At 42.8% G+C, this 27,486-nt stretch overlaps 2 protein-coding genes across 4 annotated transcripts in view; one reads left to right on the top strand and one right to left on the bottom strand.

Annotated features, from left to right (window-relative positions):
• Positions 1–27,486, bottom strand: part of LOC106658470 (lysine-specific histone demethylase 1A) — a 192,711-nt gene that overhangs the window by 71,870 nt on the left and 93,355 nt on the right. The window lies entirely within an intron of this gene.
• LOC106658471 (toll-like receptor Tollo) lies at positions 15,508–19,409 on the top strand. Its single transcript, XM_023463214.1, has 2 exons — positions 15,508–18,485; positions 18,579–19,409. Exons 1-2 carry the CDS (start codon positions 15,508–15,510, stop codon positions 19,345–19,347), a joined length of 3,747 nt encoding a protein of 1,248 aa, XP_023318982.1. The 3' UTR covers positions 19,348–19,409.

The following is a 27,486-nucleotide window of genomic DNA, read 5'->3' as shown; positions in this document are numbered from 1 at the left end:
GCTGCAACTTATAACCAATGCGCTAGGAAAAAAGAAAAGAAAAAAGCCAACCGTGTTTTAACCAAGACTATGTGTGTAGCTACTTTTTCTCCTCTTTTTCGCGTTCCTCTCGTTTGAATTTACCTTATCTTTTCTGCTCTTTTTATGCATACCTTATAATAGTACATATTTATACATATACCTATATATGTTCGGTCTCTCTAACAAGACTCCCGTTGGAAAAAGTCTATCAAACACTTTGCGAATAAGCAACAAGAAAAAGAGAAAGAGAAAAGGTCCATATAGGATTACGATATAGAATAGCTTATGGAATTGCACGAATAAACTGTACGAAAAAGAAAGAGAAAGAGATAGAAAACATTATGTGAGATGTATAGGCAGGTGTGAATATATATATCTACACAGCAATAAATACGCAAAAAGAAACAAACTGCGATATGCGCGCACAAAGTTGAGCTTCCACGTGCAGAGATACTTTAAATTTCTATAAGCTAGTCTAAATGTACTCTTACTGTTGCTCAAAACGAAATTAACAAAAATGACAACATTTTGCAAAAAGAGTAAAAGTATGAAATCCATTCATCGCAATTTCAGCAGATTTCTATTTTTCGCAAAATTAATGAACTTGGCCATTCATTATTCCCATGGACGTACAGGCGTTCGAGCAAAATTTAGTAGCACCGCAAGATAAGTAATTGTCCATCAAGAGGTTGTATTTTTTATAGGGTTCAGTAAGACTAGGTCTAAGTCAAAGCTCGTGTTTATATGTATTAACAACTCATGCATTGAAATTTCATGTATTTCTGACATTGATACTCATTTATGATTTTCCATTCCCTCAAGTCAGATTAGAATGAATTTATTTATTACTTGCATACGCAACAAACCAACTAAGCATACCACAGATATTGTAATATCCAATTCTGAGATACCTATGATAAAAGAAAAATCTGCAGTGGTATAAAAACAAGAAGCACGAGATCTCATTTGCGGAATAAAACTTATGCGTTTTTTCAAGTTATCACGCGGAAAAGTTAATACTACGAAAAAAATTAGATTTCAAAGCATTTTGGATTTTGCAAAGTCTTCTTATATCTATCATTTTATTCATTGTATTTAAAGATGTTCAATCAAAATTTAAGAGTGAAGGTTGACGTGTTACGAGCATTCATTTTAGATGTTATTCTTGTTTTCCATTGTATGTGGATTGATGATAAAGACAGAAAAATGACACAGATATAAATAGGACAAAAATATGGATGATTTTCTGTAAAATCAAATGCCAAAAAAATTTTTTCATGATACTATGAAAAACTTGTTAACAAAATATAGCAACAAAAAAAAATTTTTTTTGCCTGGACGATTTCATAAATAATCAGCCATATACAAGTGATTCACTCACTTTATAGTGGTAGATAATATCTAGTTGCACAATTTCCATCGCTCAGATATTTGGCTGATACGCGTAGTTGATGAGCTCAACGTCATATGGGCTCCAACCTTTTTTCATAATTATAGTCAACGTTTCGAGCATAAACAAGCATTTAATTAGAAATTATCAAGATATACAGAGAATATCCAAAGTAGGTTATGGGCCTTGCGCAAAAATCTAATTAGCAATTTTGCAAGCTTTCTCATTGTAGCTACTGCTACCGCTGCTGATGATGATGAAGGGTGTGTCGCAGTGCCCCGCTACCGTTGCAATAACGTCAAAGTAAGAATTTGAGCATACCTACACTGTGCGTTTATAATTTTATTTTTAAATAAAACATGTGCGTATAAAAATGTAATTAGCAAACAAGCTGGTGAGTCAAAGGAGACCCATTGCTTTTTTCTATAAAATTTTTATTTTTTCCAGTAATTATGCAAGTTCTTTCGTTTCTAGTTATGTACGCTACAGGACGAGCTTATATATTACGACAAGGCAAGGCACAGCTAATAGTGGGCGAGAAGAAAAACAGAAAAAAACGAGACGCTTGGGTTCTACGGATAAACGCACATGAAAGAGGAAGTGTATCTGTGTAGGTATCTTTGAGAGAGTAGAGGAGGCAAATCAACTCGGCGATTGCATCATGCGCCAGAAGCGTCTTATAACGAGGCGCCCCTTTTATACATTCAACGCCCGTTATTATGTGCTCTTGTGCCGACCTCCCTATGAATCTTTTGGATGCAGCCTATCTCTCTCTCTTTACTTTTCTCATGCGAATCTGCTCACCAAAGCGTGTACTCACGAGTATGCGTAAGTTCGCACTGTATAGACAGTCTACTGCAGTAGTACCCTGAGTTCGCACCAACCCGATTGTTTGTTTTATGTTTTTATTTCTTCCTTCCTTCCGAAGACGAACAAAGAGAGAAGAAAAGAGAGATATGGAAAGATGAGAGTCCATCGAATTCGTGAATTGCTTCTAGGAAAGAGCGAAGAGGAAGAATGCGATGAATCGATAATGCAGCGCGAAGGCGTATGTACATAAGCACTGCACGTGTATACGCATACCTCCATATGTGTTTATAATGTAAGTGTGCGCCGAGCGAAGATTGTTCCATAATATATTGTTTTTGTTCTGAGCTCTTATGAAAAGGCAAAACCATGACGGAGGATAAGATTGAATATTTGCGAGGGCGCACGAGAGCGAGGCAAACGAAACTATGTATCGACACGTCCATGGCTCCAATGTTGCTTCTGCCGCTGCTCCTGTTGCTCATTTTGATAAAACGTGCACGGCAAAGATTGAGCTATTTTGAGAATTTACTGCGGAATATTCGCCCTCTAAATAATATGTATGTAATAGGCGAACGCAAAATGTAAAAATGCTCGTTTACCTAGAGCAGCTTATTGTCGCAAATACGTAATGGCAGACATTTTTCATGAAAAGTAAAAAATACTTTTGAAAAAATAAAATAAAAAGATTCAAATCGCCTACTCTGCTGTAAAGTAAAGTCAATTTAAAAGACTTTATTTTCGACCCTTGTAAACCCGAGGAGAAAATATTGTATTTCAATAATGATTTGAACTAAATCAGTGATCATCAGAATATTCTTGAGTTTTATAAAAGTTAAGGTAAGCGTGAGTTGAATTTCTGATATACATGCAGATATTTTCTACTGCCTCCGTTTTTACATGTACTATATACCACCCACATGATGCGTGTTACATATTATGATTTAGGTTGCGTACCATGTGTACACGCTTGAATATACATAACCCATATTCGCGTGCAATTTACTTTATCTCGGGCAGCTACGGTGGTTGGTTGTAGCAGCTTTGATCCAACGTGTACAAAAGAGAATCGCGCGCGCAGGGTCGAAAGACTCTGGGCCGAGCTGGGCTCATTTAAATGCATAACTCAGGAAACGTGTAACGAGCATTTTACAACCGAACGAACCAAAAGCCTCTCTTCCACATGAGTATCTCGTTTTCTCTCTTGGTCTGGCCAAGCAGCGGCGATGGCGGTGGCGGCAGTAGAAGCGAGCACACGAGGTTCTCTGTTGAGATGACGCTCAATTTTTTTATGCTCTCATTTTTTCGCGCTTCTCGTTTCATCCGGCTGATTTTCGTTAGCCCGTGAGTGAGCGCGTGCGAGCAACACGATGAACGACGCGCAGCCAAGCCGGCTTGTGCTCTCGGAATCTTCCTTTTTTTCTTCTTTCGTATGTGTATAATATGCGAGTCGTGGACAGTGGGCTGGAAACTTTTTGGCACTGCCGGACGACGACGAGAGCTCAACGTGACGTTTTATATGGCTCTGACGTGCTGTTTGAAATTTCGCCTTTAGCCCATAATACGGATCGCTCTCGCGCCTTCTCGCCACACTTGTAGACATTTTTTTTTCTTTTATTTATCGTATATTTATTTACGACGTGCTATGGTCACAAAGAAGTCTCCGAGATTATATTTTATATACACGTATTCGAATACGTATATAGTTCTCGAATTCACACTTATTCAAAGCGAATGTGAGAGGGAATACTCCAAGTCGCGGCCAGAAATGACGCCTTTTTGATGAAAGTTGACTTACCATGCACAAATACCAGCAGTGCATCCAATGTATTTTAGGATCGCACAGTGATCTGCACGCATGACTTGTTGCTTTCATGCAAAACGAGAAATTGGCGTATGTGTGGCTTACCTGAAACAAACAAGGAACAATGAGATTTAATAAAAATTATAATCAATTCAATATAATTATTGAAAATTTAAAGATAAATACGTAAGAGCAAAGACTTGGATGCGAATCACTCAAAGAAAAAATGTAATATATTAACAAAAGGTATAAATAAGTTTAGGATTCAGAAAAGTATGTACAAATTTTGCCAAGTTTATAAGGTATCGTAAAGAAATTTAATTTACGCATTTCAACGCAAGATTATTCAAGTTCGCAGTATGTTCACCTAGAAAATCAAAATTGCTGCGTCGTAGCAATAATGGAACGCGTCCGTTAAAATACCTTCATAACGAAAAGTGTAAAGTGAAGCACCAAGCGTATCCCAAGCGGTACAACAATTACGGTAGTGGAATAAAAGGTGCAGTAGAGACGTAATGCCGCGCTACCTTCGTAGCGAGTTGCGTCAGCCACAACTGCCAGACTGCAAGTACGTGAAAGTCATTTCAACGACCCTTAGGGTGCGCGATAATCTTCAGCTTTCGTATTTTCTTTAACTCGCGCGCTACGTACACGGCGCGCGTATCGTATGAACATTGTCATAGATACCGCAGTTTCCTCCAAATCTTTTACATCGGAATTGTCAACGTCGCTGCCAAGCAACCTCGAGACAACGCACGTGGAGAGCTATCGAAAGTTCTGTACAAAAAAAGTTGGACGCTTTTTTTACGCACAGATTCAAGACTCGTTAGAGTTGTACTTAGAATGGTAAGGAGACAACGAGAGACTACGAAGAAGCGCAGCAAACAACAATCGTTGAAGTAAGAGAGAAAAAATTCGCGAATAACGATGGGTTTACGCGCAGGCAAGATTTCTGCCGATTACAACGAGCCCATAAGCTGGAAGCTGTCGCCGCTCTTTGACCTCGTTTTCATAAACTCTACACGCACGTCGTATAGTTTTACCTTATATGGGTACTCTTTGGCTCTCTTGCCACTGCTGCCTGCTGCAAACTGCAAAATTCAACTTCGTCGCATGCGCGTATACGGGATAAGATGCCCGCTGTTACGCGCTCTCGGGTAAATAAATCGAAATTTTTCGCGCCTCGCCGAAGCACACTGAGACAATAAGGCGAAATAGTACAATGCTCTTCTTTTAGTTAGAGAAATATAAAAAGAGACCGTAATATTTTTTGATGACCGAACTTTTTCAGTTGGTTAGAGTTCTGGTTGCGTTTCATGTCGCGAAAAAAAGTTTTTCATAGCTCGTTCTATACGTTTTTAACATTGTTTAGATGAATCAATGACCCATTTTGTTTCAACAAAGTTTAACAATTACTTTACTAGATTTCTACAGAACGTGCGTTTGACGTTATCTCGTGTATTTGATAACAAAATAAAGTGAGACATAAAAAAAGTGGAAATTAGTTGACCGATAAGTGAGAAAATCATGATTGAGCAGGTTCATTAAACAGTTTTGAAAAGCATTCACTGTAGCAAAAGATTATTTTTATTATTATTACTGTACATTCATTATCGTACAAGATATGATTATACTCGAGTTGAGCTAAGTCATGTAGGTAAAATAATAGAGCTGTCAAAAATGGATACCGAGTAATTAATTATCCTCTTCGTACATAACAATCAGCGGTAATACGTACCGCACTGACTGAAAACTAACTTGGTAATTAGTTCATCTTTGTAAACTATTCAATCATAGATCAAATTATTAGTCAGCTAGTTCTACTATTTTGCTAATGTTTAATTTAAAATTTATTTTTAGGTTTTAAAAAACTACACGAAAAAATAAGACACAAGGAGCTGCGGAAGAAGTTTTTCGGTTCACGTGTTTACGTAATGGATGTTCAAATGCAAGATCACAAAGAGGTTTTTTGTACGTGGAAATAACTGTCCAAGAAGGAGTAACACAGCCATTACCCTTAGCAGGTTGAGCTTCCTTTTCTTATGGCCGCGCAGAGCTCTCGTGTTCTTCTGTCGCGTGCCTTTATGTGGCAATGAGTTACTCGCCGTGAGCTCGTTGACAGCAAACAAGAGAATTCGCTTTTCGCTATTTACGTTATATATTGAAAATGAAGAAACGACTGGAGAATTTTTTGACATTTCATTAAACGTCGAAGAAAACTTAATTATCGACTTACCGATGGTGTTGGTGTATTGCACTTTGCGGACTTGGCTGCTACGTGAATGCCGGAAACGATTGTAATTAAATTTTTCTCATGATCCATTAGCGAAAAATTATACTCTTACGAACTTTTTTCGAAAGAATTTTAAGTTCCATCAGTTGATAAAAGTTTTATCTTAATTCAATAAGCCTCATCAAAATAATAATTTACTTTGCCGTTAGTTATATTATCAAAAAGTTTATTTAAAAAATGATTTATTTGACGATATTTACGCTTACGTTTAAGACACGGGCAGGTCCGTTCGAATACAGAGTTTCGAGCCTGCTTCCGAGACATCGGATAAATCGTTAATAAGCTTTAATCTACTGCGCTCTGGTCACTGCTACAAAAGCTAGCAGTAATAAAAACCTCTTTATACCATGAGCGTGTCAGCAGTCAATAAATTTATGCGTCTAGTGCTTTTTAATGGACTTGAGCGGTATATAGGCCCTTCTCGTAAACTTAAATACATGCATCGAGCAGAATGACGCAAAATCAACATGTCTAACGGAGAGGCACACGAATGCACTTGCCGTTTGAACGCATATGTTCGCGTAAAGTTTCTTTCTCTCGATTCTCTGTGCATAATACATATAGGTACAGGGGCGAGCTTTTGTCGCACATCACCAGTATGGGCACAATGTGCTACTACTGCTAATTATTGCTAAATACGCAAAACAACAATAACATTGTTCGCATCGTTGACACAGTAAACAATGCATAACCTCCCCACCAGTCTCCCTCGCTGAATTCGCTCTCTTTGCATAATGTTATCTGATTTATTCCTGAATGCACTTCGCTGAGTGCACGTGCATTATTATCGCGAAATTCAACACGTATGTATATATGATAGGTATATATGAGCCGTTGATCATCTTGTATCGATGATTATAATGTGAACATTATCTTCAATCAGATTTTTAGTCGCTTCAAAAATAAATACGTTAAGGATTCGACAAATATTACTATCATGTATATGGTTGATTCTCCCGAAATCTGCTTTTTCGGGTATGGAAAACGAAAAAATGGTGAAAATTTTTTTGTCATATTGAACGGCGCGAACTACTTTACCCTTTTTTAAACCATAAAATATGAATAATTATTGAATCTGGGGCTTTGAGATTTCGTTTTACGAAAACTATGTCCGATTTTATGCTTAAAATCGACTATTTTCGGTTACGGAGGTGACACACACGGAGGTGACAAATCGCTGCTTTGATCAACTATGTAAGAAAAATAAGAAACGCACAAAACTTTCCGCACAACCCGAAATTTGGTCATGAAAAACGAGTCTTTTGACGGGGCGAGCGGTTAAAAAGAATGATCATAGCTCGAGATATTCATGTCCACGGAGGTGACCGTTTTTTTGACACACGTGAATTTTTCAATAGAATAATTATCGCAGCATCGATAAAATGTAAAATTTGAACCCGCAACCTACACCAATCGAAAGCTGGGCTATAATACTTGACATTTACGTATCTAGCGACATCAAAAATGAGTTAGCGACCCAAAGCAGGCGGTATGTTTGAAATTATTCAGAAGCATGATTAAAATCCGAGACATTTTTCAATTGCGTGGGAAATTTTTTTAAAACATTTTTCAAAGCCCTATAATAGACTTAAACTTTACTCTGGATGTATAGAAGCTGGTCTCATAGTTATTATAGGGTCAGGTGCTAATGAGAATGCATGGTACATGCAAATAGAGTTGATTTTGAGATGTAGACATGCCACGGAGGTGACATTTGGCATGTATATCTTCACGGCAAATTTAACTGACCCTAAAAAATTGAAATATTTATGTCCTATCATGAAGAATACAACAATATTGAATGAATGACCGAGCCAGTTTTGGCTCATCTTCATTAGTTTAAGAATATGGCATAAAGACATGCAAAAAGCAGATTTCAGGAGAATCAACCATATGGGTGAAGTTTAACGCCACAGTAAATTATTGAGATGAAAAATTGTATTTCAAATGTAAATGCCGGATTTTTTAATAATATTACACCCTTGAAATTGCATTTTAATTATAACTCTTAATGCTTAATTCATGTGAAGCAATGGTGAAAAGATAAGGGCTTATTTACACTTCTAATAGGCTGACCCAGGTGTACTTTCATCTTTTGCTTACCTTTAAATCCAAGCACTTTGATTTGACCCAATAAACACCGCATAAAAGTCGTAAGAACCTGGGCACCCCATAGCTGTGTCTATACCATCCTTGACGATCAAAGCAGAGCTACTCGTAAAAGGCTAATGGCCTTCTTAAAACCTGCACTCAAGGGTCTTCCGAGCTTGTACAAAGTTCCAGTACCTAAATATATAGATATTTATGTGTATGTATAAATCAACGCAGGCGTTCATACAGCAGCAGCAACCCTTCCGTAAGTTTTCCATTTAAACGCGCGCGAAGAGCTTACTATATACATATAAAGCTATTGGCGTAGTCGTCTTGTCTTTTCAAATAAAGACCATTTCATGCTTGGCTAACTATATATAATTCTCATTTGATATAAGAAATGAGACATGTAAAAAAACGTGTAAAAAGGGTTTATCGTAGTGCGAAAAAAAGTAATGAAGAAGAAAAACGATGCGATGATCCGTCTCGCGCTTATACACGTATACATCAAGAAAGAAGAAGGGTCATTGGGAGGAGTAATGATTGATGGATTGCCAGAGATTTTCATCTAACAATCGAGAAATAAGAAACAACGTTAAGATGATCTCGCAACGGGACGCTTATAAAGCTAACAGCAACTCACTCGCTCCGTCCCACTTCGTGTTCGCGAATATTTAAAAGTGATCATGATAATAATCCTGCCCACTGACGAAATGTTGCTTCTCCGAAAATATTTTTATAAACTATGCATGTTTTTGAGCGAAAATAAGCGCCACATCATATAACACGCAGTCATGTGAGTTTTTCAAGATAAACTTGGCGTGAAGATTCTCTATTTTTCCGAACTGTCTAAAAACATTGAAAAAAAAAATTCTTTATACCTACATTGCCTAAAAACTAGATTAAAAGATTGCAACCTTGATCTATCAGAATATACTTTAAATAAAATTTTAGTTTGTTTTCTTTGTACAACGCGCTTGATGAACACTTTTGGTAGTAGAGAAAATGATCTTGAATTTTTTAAATTTCGATGGATGAACCCACAGATTACTTTTTTAGACTGTTTCGCATAAACTATCTGTTGAAAGATAACACTTGACAAACCAAAATAAATAAGATGATAGAAACTAAAAGTCAACGAGTTAATTTTCATTTAAAAAGATAGAATAAAAGAGAGTCTGGAAAAGAGATAGAAAGAGGTAAGCACGAGGGGCCGCGTGATGAAGCGAGAAGTTATATTATATACGCACTTGCATCGTCAACCGCAGTCGTCGTGTTTTTTCATTCTTTATTTTAATCGGCTATTAACGAGATTAGCCGCTGAGGTATGGCTTCATTTAAATTTACTCTTAGCAGCAGCAGTCGCCAGAGAGATAAAACGACGAGTCGCACGTGCTCGCGAGCTCATATATACATACATATACTGCAGCACGCAGAGGTAGAATAAGAGAGAGAGAGAGAGAGAGAGAGAGAGAGAGAGAGAGAGATAAAGAGTGATCAAGCGACTTTGAAGCAGCAGCGATCTATCGTCGCGCCAGAACGTATTATAATGTATACTATCGTTTTCTTACTGCATAAAGTTTCAGCACGGAGAGTGTATGTCGCTTCTCCCAAGTCCCAAGTCCCAAGTGACGAGTATATTACTCCGACGGGCAAATGTATTTATTACACCTTCCGAATTAACACTGCATTTCTAACGTATCGTTAGCTCTCCACCATTCTCTATGCGTCACGCCATATTATGTGCGCGTTAAGATTATAACCTGTGCGACTTTTTTTAACGTACAAAATATTATTTAATTAGAAAACTGGTCGATATCTTCATCGACAAAGATAGTGCGAAACTAAAAATAAAGAGAGGTGTCGGGTTTTCAGCGGGATTCCGAGGCTATTTAAATGAAAATCGCTATAATTCAAGCTATGACCAAGATTCGGCCAATATGCGAGGATTATTAGCCACATAAATTAGTTCGCGCACATATGCATGTGGGTAATTATTCAGATGAACAAGCAGAAGAATGAAATCAAACAGGGTTGCGCGATGTGCGAGGCAAAAAGCCGAGAGATGCTGAAAGAGAGAAGGTATAACCCTACGGGATACCACTTAACGCTCCTGTGAAATAGTCCTGCTAATTTGCTGCGATGCGCACACGTATATAGTTTTAATATTCCTGTGCGCGTGCCTCGAGCTGTTGGCACACGAGCGAGGAAAAAAAATTAGTACGGAGCCACAAAAATCAAGATGGATTTTCGACGTTCGAATTCCCGTTACATTTGGGGGTTCTTTATTACATGCATCTTGCTGACATCATCATGCTCGCATCATCGATTGCCCTCGAATTTTCGTTTCATAATTGATGAGCTGACCTTTTAATACGAGCATATGCTCGACACGTACTTTAAAATATTTTTTTTAAATATATTCTCTCATCTATGCGTCGCACTGAAAAATATATGCGTCAAGTCATAATAAAGCGACTTATATGACAAATTATTCGAATATTACATGTAAAATGCGACAAAGGTGAACATGTAATGTATACAAAACCGAGAGAGAAGTGCTATTAGCATATTATAGTTGAGAGTATATTTGAACTTGTGTTAATTAAGTCGTCACTCATACACACGTGTGCGAATATTTTATAAAGATATGAAATAATTTAAGGTATAATATGAAACTTAATCTACCGTCTTGATGCACATAATATGAGTCACGTGTGGAAAGAGATGATCGATACGTCAAAGTTAGTCACTGGCCGAGTCGCATTGAGAGGCACATCGGTCACTTTAGCGAAGCAACGGTTTCACTCGTGCAGTCACATCCTTTTTCTGCAAATTTAACGATTGTACGCACGTATTCGATTTTATTTACTCAGCGCATAATTTATATACGTCTTATCTAAAGCGAATAATCACCAAATTAACTCGAAGTGATAATTAATTCAAGTGCTTGACGCGCAAGAACGTAATGCCGATCGGCCGAGCAGTGGTGGTATTTTAATTTACGGCGATGATTAAAGTGAAACGATCCTGCACAAAAATTTCACGGTTTCGACGTGTGTTTTTGTATGTGCCTGCGATCGTACGCCGTGTATACATGGTGCGTATGTAACGAGTAAATAAATTACATTGATGATTTAAGAAAATCGATTTAACGAAACGAATCGTAGGTTCAACTGTAATGCTCGCGCTTGATCTCTAAGCTTTAACGATAAATGAACGCGTGCGAGTTATTTTATACATGCCGTTTATGGCTGAATAATACATAAATCGAATTTTATTTTGTCGACCTCAATTGCTTTGCAGAATTTTCCTCAAATGAAAATCGAAAGCGATAAATTGATTTCATCTGAACTATTGATTTATAAAACTGATATGAATTTTTTAACTCAAAATCAACATCATTATGTAGAAATTATATTTGTTTCAATCAAGAACAACAATTGGAACGAAATATTTGTATGAAATTTCTAATGCAGCACCGGTCGTAATTAATCAATCAGCAAGGATCGCTACAGACTTTGTTATGCAAAAAGTTTATTTAGATTTTGTAATTTACGCGTACGTACCTCGGGCGTGCAAGCCAACATTAGAACAAATCGAATTACCAGTCGAGCATTTCTTTGCTACACAATAGTTGCAAACGAACCTCGATTTGCTGCCGGTGTCGCTTACACAAAGCATCGCTGTCGGCGGTCGCAATAAGTCAATGAATATATAGCCGCGCGCACGCGAAAGCGTATCTGCGAGCTTGATTCGTCTCGGAGTAGCGCGATTCGAGGCTCGGGAGAGAGAGCGCGAGGGCGGCAGCTATTCTTTTGTGTATATGCCTTTTCCTGCTCGCCCAGAGAAATCGTTAAAACACGTCGACGATGACTATGCTTGCTTCACAGGATTTTTTTGTCATCTACATGGTTGCCCGCACCCGCACGGGCAGCAGTCGTCACCGTCTGATTTCGCATCCGTTGCAACGTCCGACCAAAAAACCACGGAGCGTGAAAGCATTGCAAAAGTCATCTAATGGTCACAAAAAATATTTATACACAAAATAAAGAGCATAACCGAGTATCACATCCCGTAATCTTGCGCGTGTAGAAGCCGCAGTGAGAATTCATAGACCAGAGAGCCTCGAATCGAGGCTATCCTCCAAGCTGTTCACGACTGCGACAACTAAAATGAAATCTTAATTGCACGAAGCCGTCGAAAGAAATAACACTCGCTCACGCGCGCGCTCCTGCTCTCGAGCTAATGTATTTGCAGTAGATATAGCGGAGCGCGGTAGTCTACGAGTGGCAAACTTATGGACTTGACCTTCTCGACCTCCTCCTTTTTTTATCTTTTTCGCTCTCTTTTATCGCACACGAAGAGAGGTATGCCTAGCGGCTCGTCATTTGCGGCAGTAGTGCTCGTTTTTTTTCTCCTTCCTTTGCTCTCGTATAAACTACTTGTGCCTTGCGAGTTTGTCCCCGTGCAGTCGTATTCGCGGTTTATGGCAGCAACTAAAACCGTCTTTGGAGAGATAGGACACTACTGCGTATACGCGACGAGGCGCAAGGGAAAATATTCAATTTCCAAAGTTTCTCGGGTGCACCGAGACGATTGTCGTCGACGTTGTCTGCACCGTCTGCGCTGCCTTCGTTGCTATGTACCTTACACGCGCGGCGATGACCCTTGAAATCGACCATTTCGTTCTTTCACTCGCAGCTGTAAACGAGAGTTTGCGAGCCTTCGGCAATGAGTTTCGTGGGCTTTGAAACACCCGCCCACGCAAGCCGTACACTAAATTAATCTGGACAAATATAAGCCGGTGCCGGTACACGACGAGATTAGTCTACTGTCTCGGCGCATCGAGATCGCTTGTACTGTTGCGCAACGCGGCGTATAAACTTCGAATCTCATTGTCTTGTCAATTAACTTTTACGGTGGGGAATCTTGCATATCCATGAATGCGATGTGCATTTTTATTTGCAGCTTTTATTATACGCAAAACTTTCGAGTTTTTTCTTCAATTAATTTCAAGGAATTGCTAAATTGGATCGTTGAGATTAGGAAATTTTATACACTGTCATGGAAATGAATGGTTTACCTCCCCTCACGATGAACATAAACGTGAGATTGGCGAAATAAATTTCGATCGTTTCTCATTTATATTTCTAAACCTAACATACGACTAGGACTTTATGAATTGGGTAGGGTCTGTGAACAGCGAACTTGGCTCTACGCGATTTATCATTCTATAATGTGTAATTAAGTATGATGTTGAAACCTTTAATTAATAACTGGGTAGTTGTGGAATATAATCTAGACAAAAATATATCGGGAAAAAAACTATATTTATATCCTTTGAACAGAGCATTGGCTAAGACCCTGATTTAATGTTTCAAACGAAAAAGCATGCAAAACTGATAAGATTATCTTTATCAATTCGTCGCGTTCCAACAAGTGCCATAACGATTCAAATTAATTAAACGATATCGAGACTGCAGTTATATACGTTTTATACGTTTGAGAGCGCGGCTAAAAAGAACTGTTGCTTTTTGCTGATTCAAGGACGAGTCTTTTGAAGGACTCGATGTTTTCTGATGGTCGTTCGCTCGCTCGCTCGCTCGGAGCCCTTTCTACAGAAGTGAAACAAAATATTACTGTCAGTGTAAATCGGCGTAATTCGCGAAACATGATAAGAACTATTTGAGCTTCGGTAAAGAAATATGGGTAAGCATACGAAAGGACACGCAAGCCAAGGAGTATAAACAAGAAGAAGTAGTCAGGAGAGAAGGAGAATGAGAGATAGGGGCGAGTAAGGTGACGAGGACAGTAGATATATACCGCCAGCAGCAAAAGTAGCGGGATGGAGGATGAAGCGTGTGTATATACATTTATATACATGTGCATGTGTGTGTACGGGTGTACGGCCAAGCTGGACGAGCTGCTGCAGCCACTGATGTTGGCGAGAGCCCCGCGCGCAAGATTGTATCCGTGTCTTATTTTTATTGGATTGCCGCCGCTCACAGAGCAGCATCTTGGCAGAAAGTAAGAATAAGGCAACGACAACGACGACGCAGAAGAAGAAGAAGAAGAAGAAGAAGAAGAAGAAGAAAAGGAAAAGAGAAAAGGAGGAAGAAGGAGAAGAAGTCTATATGATCGCGGGGCCCTATAGCCGCGATTCGGTGCGTTCTCTCTCTCGCGCACGCTCGTTCGCTCCACGGTATTTATCTCCATCTCACTCTACACTTCTTCTCGGGCTCGTTCTCGCGGCTAAAATGTATAATGTGGTGTGCGCTGCCTCTACCATTTCTGCTGCAGCTGTAGAAAAGAAAAGAGGGCCCAGGAAGACGCTATATAGTAACGAGCATGAGGAGCAAAGGAGGAGGAAGAGTCGAGCGCGGTGGAGGCGATGGCGGTGGGAGAGCTACACAGCATCGAGTTAAGTACGTCTCCCGAGTAAAGGAGATAGGTGTATGTGTATAGTTTGCGAAGCATCGAGTCAGCGAAAACGAAGCGAAAACGAGAGAAAGAGATAGAACGATAAGGCCCCTATGGTATGGCAGGTTAGCGAGCGAGCGAAAGACCGAGGGACCCGGTGGGGGGAGAGAGAACTGAAACGACGGGACCCAAGCCTTGCAGCGAACGAGTTGCGCGCGCCAGTTGCTGCGAAACTTACAACGGCGCTACACGCACGGCCCCTCGGTCTTTCGCACAATACCGAAGTGAGATTTCGCGCATTTTTTTCAGCTCGACCTTACTCGCTCGTTGGCTCTTGTGATCGCGTTCCGTCGCTTTAAAAGCACCAATTTTCGTAAGTAGCAATGGCAGTGATACATCGTGACGGGCTGACAAATGCCTGAAGCGAGCGAGAGAAAGGGCCTTATAGTCCGCCGATGGTCAAATTGAATCGAGAAAATGAAATCACTGGCCTATTCCATGTGCGGCGGCTAACGCTGCGATAACAGCTAGTTCATTCGGTAGTGCTAAATGTTAGTGTTATCAGTGTTGTATATGTGCAAGAGCAATAAAACGTATAGTGCCGTACATATGTGTCGTTTGAGTGTAAATTCAAGTAGTGTAGTTGCAGCAGCAGCAAGAGAACGCGCATGAGGCGCGATGCGGGCCAGTGTGTTGAACTTGGCCCTTCCGGTGGCGGCCGCGTTCTTACTCGGAACGCTGCTGCTGCTCAACAGTGCGTCGGCTCGCAGTGTGCGCTACAAAGCGCCCGACGAGTGCCAGTGGTTGACCGAAGACGATGGCGAGATATCGCTTCACTGCCGTTTAAAGACCATCAATAGCGAGCTCGAAAAGACCAATTTCAGTGCCATCCCTCAGCGCACGGCGCGCCTCAAACTCGAGTGCAGCGATGCTCTCTTTTATCAGAGCTCCCTCAGCTCTGGAAGCTTCAGGGCGCTCGTTGACCTAAAGGAGCTACGCATCGAATACTGCAAAATCGGCAATCTGACCGACGATGCCTTTAGAGGCCTCAAGGAGTTGAAGAATTTGACCGTTAGGACTCACAATTCCGACTGGTCGGTTATGGCCTTGGAAATTTCTCCGAGGGCCTTCACCGAAGAACTCAGCCAGTTAGAAAACCTCGATTTGAGTGATAACAACGTGTGGAATATACCCGAAGGCTCCCTGTGTCCACTCTTCAATCTTGAATCCTTGAACCTAACTAGAAATCGACTGCGTGAAGTCACAAGTTTCAAATTTAACTTAGGCAATAGGTGCGCTGCTAATCTGCGCGTCCTCGACTTAGCCAATAATAGTATCGAATCGTTGCCTTCGGCGGCTTTTTCTGGCCTGTCGCGACTTCAAGTGCTCAATTTACGAGCCAACGATATTGCATTCATCGCCGATAGAGGATTCGAAGGTCTCAGCGCAATGACGAGACTCGATCTGGCGGACAATCGGTTGACCGGTCTACCACCCGAACTATTCGTCGATTGCAGAGAGCTCAAAGAAATTTACCTGCGCAACAACAGCCTCGCGGTACTTCCGCCGGGGCTGTTTGGAGAATTGGCTCATCTGCTGGTTTTAGATATGTCGGAAAATGAACTGACCGCCGAGTGGATCAACTCCGCCACGTTTGCCGGTTTGGTTCGATTGGTTGTTCTGGACTTGTCTGGCAATCAAATAAATCGTCTCGAGTCGGCCATCTTTCGAGATCTCTATAGTTTACAAATTTTAAAGCTTCAAGATAATCTCATAGAAAATCTGCCCGAAAATACGTTTTCGAGCTTGTCGAACCTCGATGCCCTTTTGCTAAGCGGCAATAGACTAGCGACGATCGACGCCAACACATTCAATGGGCTCTACGTCCTGAGCCTGCTGTCCCTTGAAAATAATCGTTTGACCGATTTGCATGCAACGTCTTTGAGAAATGCCTCCTCGTTGAAAGATCTTCACTTGAACCGAAACCGATTAACTTCGATACCAGAGGCGCTAAAGGCCACTCCTTTATTGCGCGCTCTTGACCTTGGGGAAAATCTCATCTCTGGCATACCCAAGGATACGTTCGACCACATGGCACATCTAAGTGGTTTAAGGCTTATCGATAATCACATCGGCAACATAACCAAGGGCATTTTCGACAAGGTAAAGGACCTCAACATCCTGAACCTATCGGGCAATCGCATAGAGTATATCGAGGCAGGTACCTTCGATGAGAATCACAAGCTGCAAGCAATTCGCTTAGACAACAATTTGCTGACAGACATAACCGGTCTATTCAACAACTTGCCAAATCTCGTTTGGCTCAATGTCAGCGATAACAAGCTCAAGAGCTTCGATTACGCCATGATACCGAACTACCTTCAGTGGCTCGACATCCACTCGAACGAGATAACCGAGCTGGGGAATTATCACGAGATCGAGTCGGAGCTGCAACTTACCACCTTCGACGCCAGCTGGAACAAACTGAGCGAGATAAGCGGCAGCTCGATACCGAGCAGCATCGAGACCCTCCTGCTCAACGACAACCTTATAACTCGCGTGCAGAGCTACACGTTCTTCAAGAAGCCCAATCTGACTCGCGTGAATCTCAAGGGCAACAAGATCCGTCGATTGGAGCCGTACGCTCTGCGCATCACGACGGTGCCGGCGGACAGGCCGCTGCCCGAGTTCCACATAGGCGACAATGACTTTCTGTGCGACTGCACAATGGAGTGGCTGCAGCGAGTCAATCGGCAGACGCAGAGCCGCGTGCAGCCGCGGGTCGTCGACCTCGACAGTATCTTCTGCGAGCTGCTCTACGATCGCGAGCGACTGTACGTGTCGCTCATCGAGGCCTCGCACTCGCAGTTCCTTTGTAAATACGACGCCCACTGCTTCGCCCTGTGCCACTGCTGCGACTTCGACGCCTGCGACTGCGAGATGACCTGTCCGCTCAACTGCACGTGCTACCACGACCAGACCTGGACGGCCAACGTGGTCGACTGCGCCGCTGGCGGCCACGCCGGCAGATTGCCCGAGCAGATACCGATGGACGCGACGCGCCTCTACCTCGACGGCAACGATTTGCGCGTCGTGTCTAGTCATGCTTTCATCGGCCGCAAGAAGCTCAAGCAGCTCTTCTTGAACGCGTCCAACATCGAGCTCGTGCAGAATCGCACCTTCAACGGCTTGAAGAACCTCGAGGAGCTGCACCTGCAGGACAACGGCCTGCGGGAGCTTCACGGTCACGAGTTCGTAGGCTTGGAGAATCTGCGCACCCTCAGGCTGGAGCGCAACGAGCTGTCGTTCATAGCCAACGAGACGTTCTTGGCGCTCGGCTCGCTCATGAACCTGCGCTTGGACAACAACAAGCTCACCAGAATAGTCGTGTGGTCGCTGCCGACGAGGAGCGGTACTGCTCTCGAGCTGACGCTGTCCGGCAATCCGTGGACCTGCGACTGCGACTTTGTTCACGAGCTGCGCGACTGGGCCGTTACGTCGCCCGTACGTATCCTCGACGACCAACAAATTCAATGCACCGTCGTGAGTAGCAGCAGCAGCAACAACGACAAAAACAACTACACCAGTAGTAGCTACGCGGACATTAGCGATGCTAACGAGTTCGCCAATGGCAGCGAGGAGGAGAACAGCTACGCGCTCATGAGCCCGGGGCTTCGCTACGCTAATAACTCGATTTGCGCCGAGCTGGACGTGAGCCTCAGCGGTATTGACTCAGGCAGCGGTGGCAGCGGCGGTGGCGGCGGCGGCACCAGCACGACCGGCAATCTTACCAAGACCATTATCGAACGCCAGGCTCTCGAAGATTATCTGCCGCTGCTCGTTAGCACGCTCGTGGCTTTCCTCCTGCTCATGCTGGTCTGCATGCTCGGCTTCTTCTTCCGTCAAGAGGTGCGCGTCTGGTGCTACTCGCGCTTCGGCGTGAGACTCTTCGACCGGCACGCCGCCCTCGACCGGGACGATCGCAACAAGCTCTTCGACGCCTTCATCAGCTACAGCTCCAAGGACGAGGCCTTCGTCGCCGAGGAGCTCGCCCCCGTCCTGGAGATGGGCAACCCCTCCTACAAGCTCTGTCTACACTACCGCGACTTTCCGGCTGGCAGTTTCACGGCCGACACCATTGTCCAAGCCGTCGAGTCTTCCAGGCGCACCGTCATGATTCTCTCGGAGAACTTCATCAAGTCCGAGTGGTGCAGGTTCGACTTTAAATCGGCTCATCATCAAGTGCTGCGCGATCGAAGACGACGCCTCATAGTCGTGCTAGTGGGTGACGTGCCGCAACGCGATCTCGATCCGGACATTAGGCTTTATTTGAAGACAAATACCTATCTGCAGTGGGGTGACAAGTTGTTCTGGGACAAGTTGAGATTTGCTCTACCCGACGTGCCAAACAATCGACGAATGCCTTCGATTAGGATGCCCCACGCGACCGCCCCACCGTTGCAGCGACAACACAACCAGATGAACGTTTTACCGCGAGCTTTGGCTGTTCATATTTGATGATAGTGCGCGAGTCATTTGTCGTATTTTATAAGGAAATTCGTCGTTCGCCAGTGTGTGTAAATGTGCAATAAAAATTTACGAGTGTGATGAAGCCTGTGAGTTATTCATAAACTCGACTAGTTGTATAGTAAAACAAAGTGATTAAGTAGAAAAATATTGTGAGTGCATGTGTCGTGAGGCTGAATATATGAGGAGAAAACAAAAACTTGATACACTTTTATGAAAAATGACTGAAAAAAGTAATTATAGTATAGTATAATAATGTGTAAAACATTGTATAAAGAAATTACTCTATGTGTCTACGTTACACGCTAAAGTCTGTAAATAAAAACGTTATTTTTTAACATTTGACTCGAAATCGTTTTATATAAAAAAAAAATAATAATAATAATAAAGCCCATAATATATTCCAATATTATTGTTAATATCACTTTTTGTTTTAAAGTCACGTATAAAATTTCACTTCTACGGCAGTAAAGTACGATAGGTCGCACACAAGATTCATCAAGTGCACGAGTACAAATTATATCCAAGTCTGCCGACGCTTGCGGTCAAAAAAAAGTAACAATAATAAAAATAACAGAAAAACAACATACACTCTCGCTTACACATACACACACACGTATACACGTACATACTTTGACAGTGCATAGCGGAGTGGGTCTGGCAGGATGTGGTGTTTCGCAGTAAATGATTGTTATTATTACAACAACGATGAAGCTATGAGATTTCGCACAAAAAACGGAGGAAAAAAAAGAAAGAAAACAACTTGTGACGTGAGAGAGAAACAGTGCAGTCTATTTGAAAGAGAATCAAAAGTCATTCAGTGAATCTAGACGAATCAAGAGGGCAACGAACGACTTGAGCTTTGCACCTCAAGGTGCTATATAAACTTTGCGCGTAACGGCGGATCCAAGTCTCGTCGAATCGCATTGGTTTTCGTTTCTAATTTTCGTTAAATAATTCACTAGCGATTCAAATTTTATCGAAACGACAATCTTTTTGTTTTATCACAGCTCTTGATTAAAAATTTTCCGAAAAATTTACTATCTATGATTTTTTTGAAAACTTCACTATCTATAATTGTTTAGCTATTTCGTACAAGCATGTAAAACCAGTCAACATGCACAAGCAAGAAAGCCGTGCGGCTAAATAATTCACGTGTTGTTATACCAGTGAAAAATGTACAATCTCAATCGTGATACCGACTCCAGCACGGATCATTCGATATTCGATATTCTCCGCGGTAAAACTGCATATCCGTAAACCTCAAGCGCGAGAGTAAGAGTAGAGAGAGAGAGTGAGATATAAGTTATGTTTTGCCACCACTTTCTAATGAATTTCGTATGAAGGCAGAGGCCATTTGAAATGCAGCAGGACCTACTGCAACGTGCTCGCGCGCTCGATCCTACTTGTTACCTGTATATGAAAGAAAATTTTTCTTTTTGACGAAGATTCTCGAACGGAATGCGAAACAAGTGTAAGCCGGAACGTGTGTATGCATTTGTGGGGGTATCGCATTACTTACCGTACGAACGTGTATATGAATCTCTGCGTATAAGAAACAAGCGAGCTATATAATGATACATCTGCAAATATCTTTTGTAACAGGTATAAGTGTATACTAAACATGTCAGTGCCAGCGAAAATATTGTACCTTCAGAAGCAGACTGAAGCAACGAAGAGCTTGGGTTGAGTCTTGTTTGTGAATTTCGTAAAAAAAAAGTGCATGCGTACTATACTCGTGGAAGGAGGCGTTCAACGAGTCTAGACGCGAACAGTCAATGTAAAAGAGAACCGCGCGCACTGCACAGATTTGTAAAGGCTTGCCTCGCTCTTCTCTCTCTTTTTCTCTCTTTCCCTCTCGCGCGCGCCTACGTATATATAATGCAAAGTATTTTTTCATGTTACATGTCAACGCGATGAAAGACCACATGTCGTCGGTACGTTCTCAAATTCAAAAGTTGTAATTCAGTACAAAAATAAAGAGAAATAAGGTAAAAAGAATCGGTAAGCGAGATGGTTAGAGTTATTTATATAAATATATATTATGCATATACGCGGCAATATGCGCTGTGAAAAAAAGTCGTGCGAAAATAAAATTATATCTAGACGCACACACTTGCTCGTGTGTGTATTTATGCGAAAGCGATTCGAACGAGAGGGACAGAGAGAAAGAAGAGGGAGCGCCGAAGAAAAAGTAAAAATTTCTATTGTGACGTTCAAGTACTCGCGGTTTCATAATTACTTTACTTTTTCTCGGCAGTCGCCGTTGGCAAGGCAGCCTTTTAACCGAGCTCTCCTCTCATTCTTTCGCCGTCGCAGATTTATTTTTCTCATTTCGCCGGCTCTCGGTTTCGCCTTGGCATATTGCGAATCTTGTCTCTTCTCGCGGCTCGCACGCGTTAACCGCACACGTGAGCTATAATGTACAAGTGGAATAGAGTCGAGGTTCGAAAACGAGACGCATCCGCACACGGCACGAGATGTCAGAATTGCCAGTCAGAAGAATTGGATCGATACCAAAGACTGTAAAAGTGGCGAAAAAGTTTGCGAACACGCAAATGAAATGGAAACGAGTTAAGTCTCTATGCAGATGCTAGCCAGGCTATATAGCCGTGGGCAGTACATTTCTTTGGGCGAGGATCTTCTTCGTTCATGAATCTCGAGGCGGTGCACGAGCGGCGCGCTCGGCCGACCACAGAACGACGCGCTCGCAGCACAGAGTGAGAGCAGCTCGAGTAGGAAGTTTTATGTACATAGAGTGCGGTGGTGCGGTATCCAAAAACGGCTCCTTCCTTTCCGTATCTTTCGCCCTCCCGTTGTGTTGCATCGTGGAGCACTTGGCTCGTTGGTCGAGCGGCAAGGCAAAAAATATCTCGCGCTGGAAAAAGTCCACGAAAGAATTTTCTTATCCAGCAAAAGCTAGCTAGCAGCGCGAGCGAGTCGAGCGCGACGGAGAATACAGTAGTTGTGCAGCGCTAGTACCTTTCGCGCTAATATAGAAACATCCTGCTCGTTATAACAAGAAAGTTATTTTTGATATGAAAACTCCGTAGCTGAGCATATAGATATACGTTCCGCAACACTTTGTACTCGGGGGAGGCTCGAGCTCTAACCTGCCGCTATACTCCTTTATCGGAGATTTCGATATTTTTTTGTTGTTTAATTTTCCTCTTTTTCGTTGGCCGCCGCCGACGCCAGTGCCACCAGTGCTGATTCTTTGTTGGCCCTTTTTACCTTTGGCCACCGCAACCTCCGGCTGCCGCCACCGCCACCGCCACTGCTACGTGAGCTTTTTTCTCTTGCTCTATATCCTCTCCTCTGACTTGCTACTCTTCCCACTCTGCCGCTCATCCTTTTGCTCGCTATATAAGCGAGCGAGCGAGCTCGAACGCGCGCGCTTTGTGTCCCTTTTTTGCCTTCTGCATCGAGCGTCAGCAGCCGCGATTCCTCCTGTACATTATATATATATACCTGCTATAAGCCTCACCGTGTAAGCGCGTACACTTCTTATATGAGAAATAACTCGAATAACTCGCGGCGAGCCTGCGCACACACAGCCTAGCAAGTATAAGTGAGCGTCGTCGTCGTCGTCGTCGTCGTCGTCGTCGTTGTTGGGCACGAGCACCGAGAAATTGAATAATTTAATGAAGATTATGGAAATGTATTTCGTCATCCTCGATGCGTGTAGCTCTGCTACACAAAAAAGTGGCCAACTTTGGCGGTTGCTCCTGTGGTTGCTTCGTGCACCGAGCCCAACTGCAAATACACGTACAAGTTCTATGTATTTACAGATATGCCCGCATGCGATGCCGCGCTTAAACGTGCGCATAAAATACGCCGATGAAATGAAATGCCGATACTGCGAGATTCATTCGGAAACGACAATCGTGATTCGATCTCGCTTCACGATCGGGACGCTGATTAAATTTTCAGTGCCAAATTCGTGCGCTCTTGACTCGATGCGGCGGGATGCATCGAAATTTTACCTACTAACTTATACACGAACTGGGCAATTTAGGAACGGATAAGAAAAATATCAACTTCGGAGCAGCGCGTGTGCGAGCCTATAATGACTTTCCTTTGCGATGCAGGAAATACGGGTGCACATGTAACTTCAAGGATAGGCGCGCTCGTCAAAGTAAATATGTGGCGACGCACGATCTGCAAAACTTTTCTTCGACAAAGTACGAGTTAATATGCCGTGCGTATTATTTTAATAACGAAAAAGAGAATCAAGATTCGCAAAATCAACAATCCAGCTGGAGATAATTGGATCAATAAATTATAGCGAAGGCATATAGGATACGCATTACTGCAAAGGAGTCAAAAGATGGAAAGGATCAACCGACAATATGCCGTCTCCTCTGCTTGCCTTCGCTCTCGTCGTTATAAATATATTTTCATGTGGCGAGTATATATACTTATGTCTTATACAGCACGCGTAGCTCGTGCAGGCGCGTTATCGGCAAAAAGTGGATAATGAGAATTCTTAATTAAAGAGATCCATGTACGCGCGTTTGGAAAAGGAGCGAGAGAAGGCGAGATATCCATCGAAAGGGTCTTTTCGTGTATATTATATGGCCACTCGGCACGCACTGCACGTGTTGCATATAATATACACGCAGCCGCGCAGCAGACGCTGCACTGTGGCGCGTCCTTGCTCGGCTCGATCCTGCCGAGTCGAGCCTCTTGTGTGTGTGTGTGTGTGTGTGTATAATAACGTACACGCTTGAAACGCCCCGCGACAATCGCACTGTGTAAACAAGTTCTATTTTAGATGTATATACAACAATATTACGCTGGCGTCCGAGAATCGCCAATATGAGATCTATATAGTCGGTACGTTGCTGCTGTGTACATGCAGCAAAGACGTGCTCTGCACCTGATCGCCATCGCAGCGAGCCCAGACGGACGAGTAGCCTAATCGCCTCGGCTAAGTACGTGCCCGGAAGATTAACACATTATAATAGCCGCGTGTGGCGCGCAACGCTCTGTGAATTTATTACGTGCTGATGATACACACACACACGAAGCAAACGAAACACACGTACACGTACTGCACATCCTAGATTCGTTACCCTAGCGAGTGCAGCAGCATCCCCGATACACACGGACTTTCCATTAGGTGTGAGATATCGCTCGCAATTAAGATAAAATTATCGAAAATGCATTAGCTCGCGTTTGTATATAAGAAGAGCGCCGTGTGCGCTACATGTACAAGGCAACGCAGCCAGAGGAGGAAAAGTTGAGCGCAGGCTTCGCTCGCGATGAAGATGCCGCGAGGACGATCAGCAGCGCTCCTGTGTGCGCGCGCCTGTCTGTGTGTATTTTGCAGTTATGGACGAGCTTCTGCCCGAACATCTGCCTCTGCAAAAATATAATCGGACGACCAGCTGCTCGCGTTGACACGGGTATTTAGCGCGTTGTTGATGTACACGCGGCGCGTAGAGCCGATCCTCACCTAACTTCTTTCTATACGTCGAGACCATGTCATTACACGCTTAAAGTTCCTAACAAGCGATTCGACGCCCCTCGCGCTTCTTCGCCTCGTCTTTTTATTTTTTTCACGCATCGCACGCAGCAAAGGATGAAATGGAAAAAAAAAAAATGAAAAACTCAGCGTTACGCAATTTCGTTCGAGCTTGTGATGCACATTATATCTATATGTGCGAGAAGGATTATGGGTGTACAGAACACATGCGAGCGCTATACCATCCGTGTACTTATGGCTCTCGTTTTATATACACGAGGCGCGCGTGCTGGCAGACTTGCTTCGGCTCCGATCAAAAAATTATATGGCAAGAGCTAAGACGAGCACCGAGAGATTTATTGCGTAATTCCATTATATGTTTCCGAGGGTTATCCAACTTTTTGCCCTCCTAGCTTTATTTCATCGTATATATCTCTAAATAGAAATGATACCGCGATAAAATTAATATCGAATAATACACATGAGCGCACCGATCATCGTACTAACTTTGCTGAATAAAAACAATGCACTCGTTAACGCGGTGGCTGGCTATTGTCTATCAACGTAATACGTATTTAAGTATTAATTTGTCAGATGCCAAAAGTTGTAATGAGCTGGAGGAAAGTACAACGAAATAATTTCTGCAACGTCGAGTACCCTTGTCGAGATTATGCTTCAAACATCTAAATTTTCAGTCTGGAAAGGCGAAATTATATGCATAACAGCTTCGACTACTCGCGTGTAGGATATTATATTATATTCCAAGGTCTTAATGCCGGTGAATTGTCTGAGCAGGTATATAACGTAAGCGTATTATTAGAAATTCAATGATGTTCAGCTCGAGGAGGAAGAAACGGCGGTGAGGGTAGATACTGAAGATAGCTCGCAATTCGCTATATGGACGAGCGGAACTCACGGCGACTGTTTGTATAAATATAACCCCATGATATTATGTGTATGTATAATAAGAACAATGACCGAACAATTTTGGAGGCATCGTTCGATCAAAGAATGGCAGGTCGAGGCAGCTTGTTTACATTACGGTCGAGCTCCCCTGGCCCCAGAACCCATTTGGATGGGCGCACGCAAGTCAGGCCGCTAACACGGCAATTTCACGTGCGCGCGCGATATCGACACCGAGCGAATAAAGAGCATATAATGTTGAGAGGATGTATTGAAAATGTTTGTAAGTGTCTATACTCGTGTAGGTTCGAGCAAGGAAAGGGCGAGTCACAAAGACAGTCGGAAAGAGGAGAGAGAAAGAGAGAGAGAAAGGACAGACAGTCAGTCTGGTATATCCGGTATTTCGCTTCTTCTGCTTCTTCTCGGGAGGTGTTGCGTGCAAGTTAACGAGCTAACGACGAGCTCTCTCTCTCTTTTATGTGCTCGCTCACGCGCGCGTCCATAGTGCGATTTTCTTTCCCTTATCGAGCCTCCATCTTCTTCTCACACCGTATAACGTTCTTACTTGTCTGTACTTTGGCTGAGCTGAAAAATTTTCATGCTCATTGCGTCGCGCGCTTAGAATTGATATTCACGCATATCCAAACATGCGCCGACTTCTCTTTATTGCTATCGGAGTCAAAACTATTTCTCGTATTTATACTGATTTCAAGTTAAAAACTACGGAGCTCGTTCTGCCGCGAATTTGCTGCATTTTCATCTTTGCTTTTTCAACTGTCTGCAATATAATATATACGGCATAATAGGGCAAATACACCAGTGAACGAGTCTAGTCCGTCTTTATTTATTTATTTGTGTAATTCAAAAGCGTTTGGCCGTGCTACGCTGCCTGCTAACTGTACGAGTGGGCGGCTGATGTATACTCGAGCGCAGCACAAACAGCAGGCCATATTGTGCACAAGTCACATTTGTTGTTTTCTCTCGCACTGGCTTGAAGGGTTATATACTTGTAGAATAATAAAGTTTGATCTTTTTGCTGGCCTTTCGTGCACATACGAGAAAAGAGTCAGTCTCGGAGCTGCGTGCATATTCAGATACAGCATACACTATACGCACGTATACACAGAGAATAAACTATGCGCGCGCGCGCGAGCGGCCAGAAAAAGAGAGAGAGAGAGAGAGAGAGAGAGAGAGAGAGAGAGAGAGAGAGAGCAAGAAATTCTCTTTTCTTCGCGCGTTTTGAATTATTATTTATGAGCGCGAGCTCGAGCTCGAGCCTTTGCACGTGCTGGCGGCGGCGGCGGCAGTGGCAGAAGCGTTAACAGAGGGAAGAACCCGTGCGCGTTTGTGCCGTCTACATTCGTTCGTTTTGTAACGAAGCGATTTCGGACAAAAGCCAGGATTCGCGCACATTATACACTCGTAGGATACACATAGGCTCTGTTGCTGACGGCGCATACAATATGTCCAGCTCGCCGGGCCGGACGAAAGAAGTCGAAAAAAAAAGTGGAGAATCTTGTCAACGAAACTCGATACCGCGCGAAGGAAGGGAAAAACTCATTACAGTAATAAGCTCCTTTTTCGAATGTGCGCAGCGGAGTCTGGCTCGTGCACGCACGGCGTGCGAATTCGCTCTCTCTCTCTCGCTTTTACGACTCTGCCAGTGTCATATATAACAGCAGTAGCTGCAGCAACATTTAGCGTCAAGGGTCTTAATTAAGGGTGTTTCCGCAAAAGAATCTTGCAAGTCTTCCTTT

This window comes from Trichogramma pretiosum, unplaced genomic scaffold, assembly GCF_000599845.2.
Source record: "Trichogramma pretiosum strain Unisexual culture from Peru unplaced genomic scaffold, Tpre_2.0 scaffold28, whole genome shotgun sequence".
Classification (NCBI taxonomy): Eukaryota; Metazoa; Arthropoda; class Insecta; order Hymenoptera; family Trichogrammatidae; genus Trichogramma; species Trichogramma pretiosum.
This window is presented reverse-complemented; position numbering and strand designations above follow the sequence as displayed.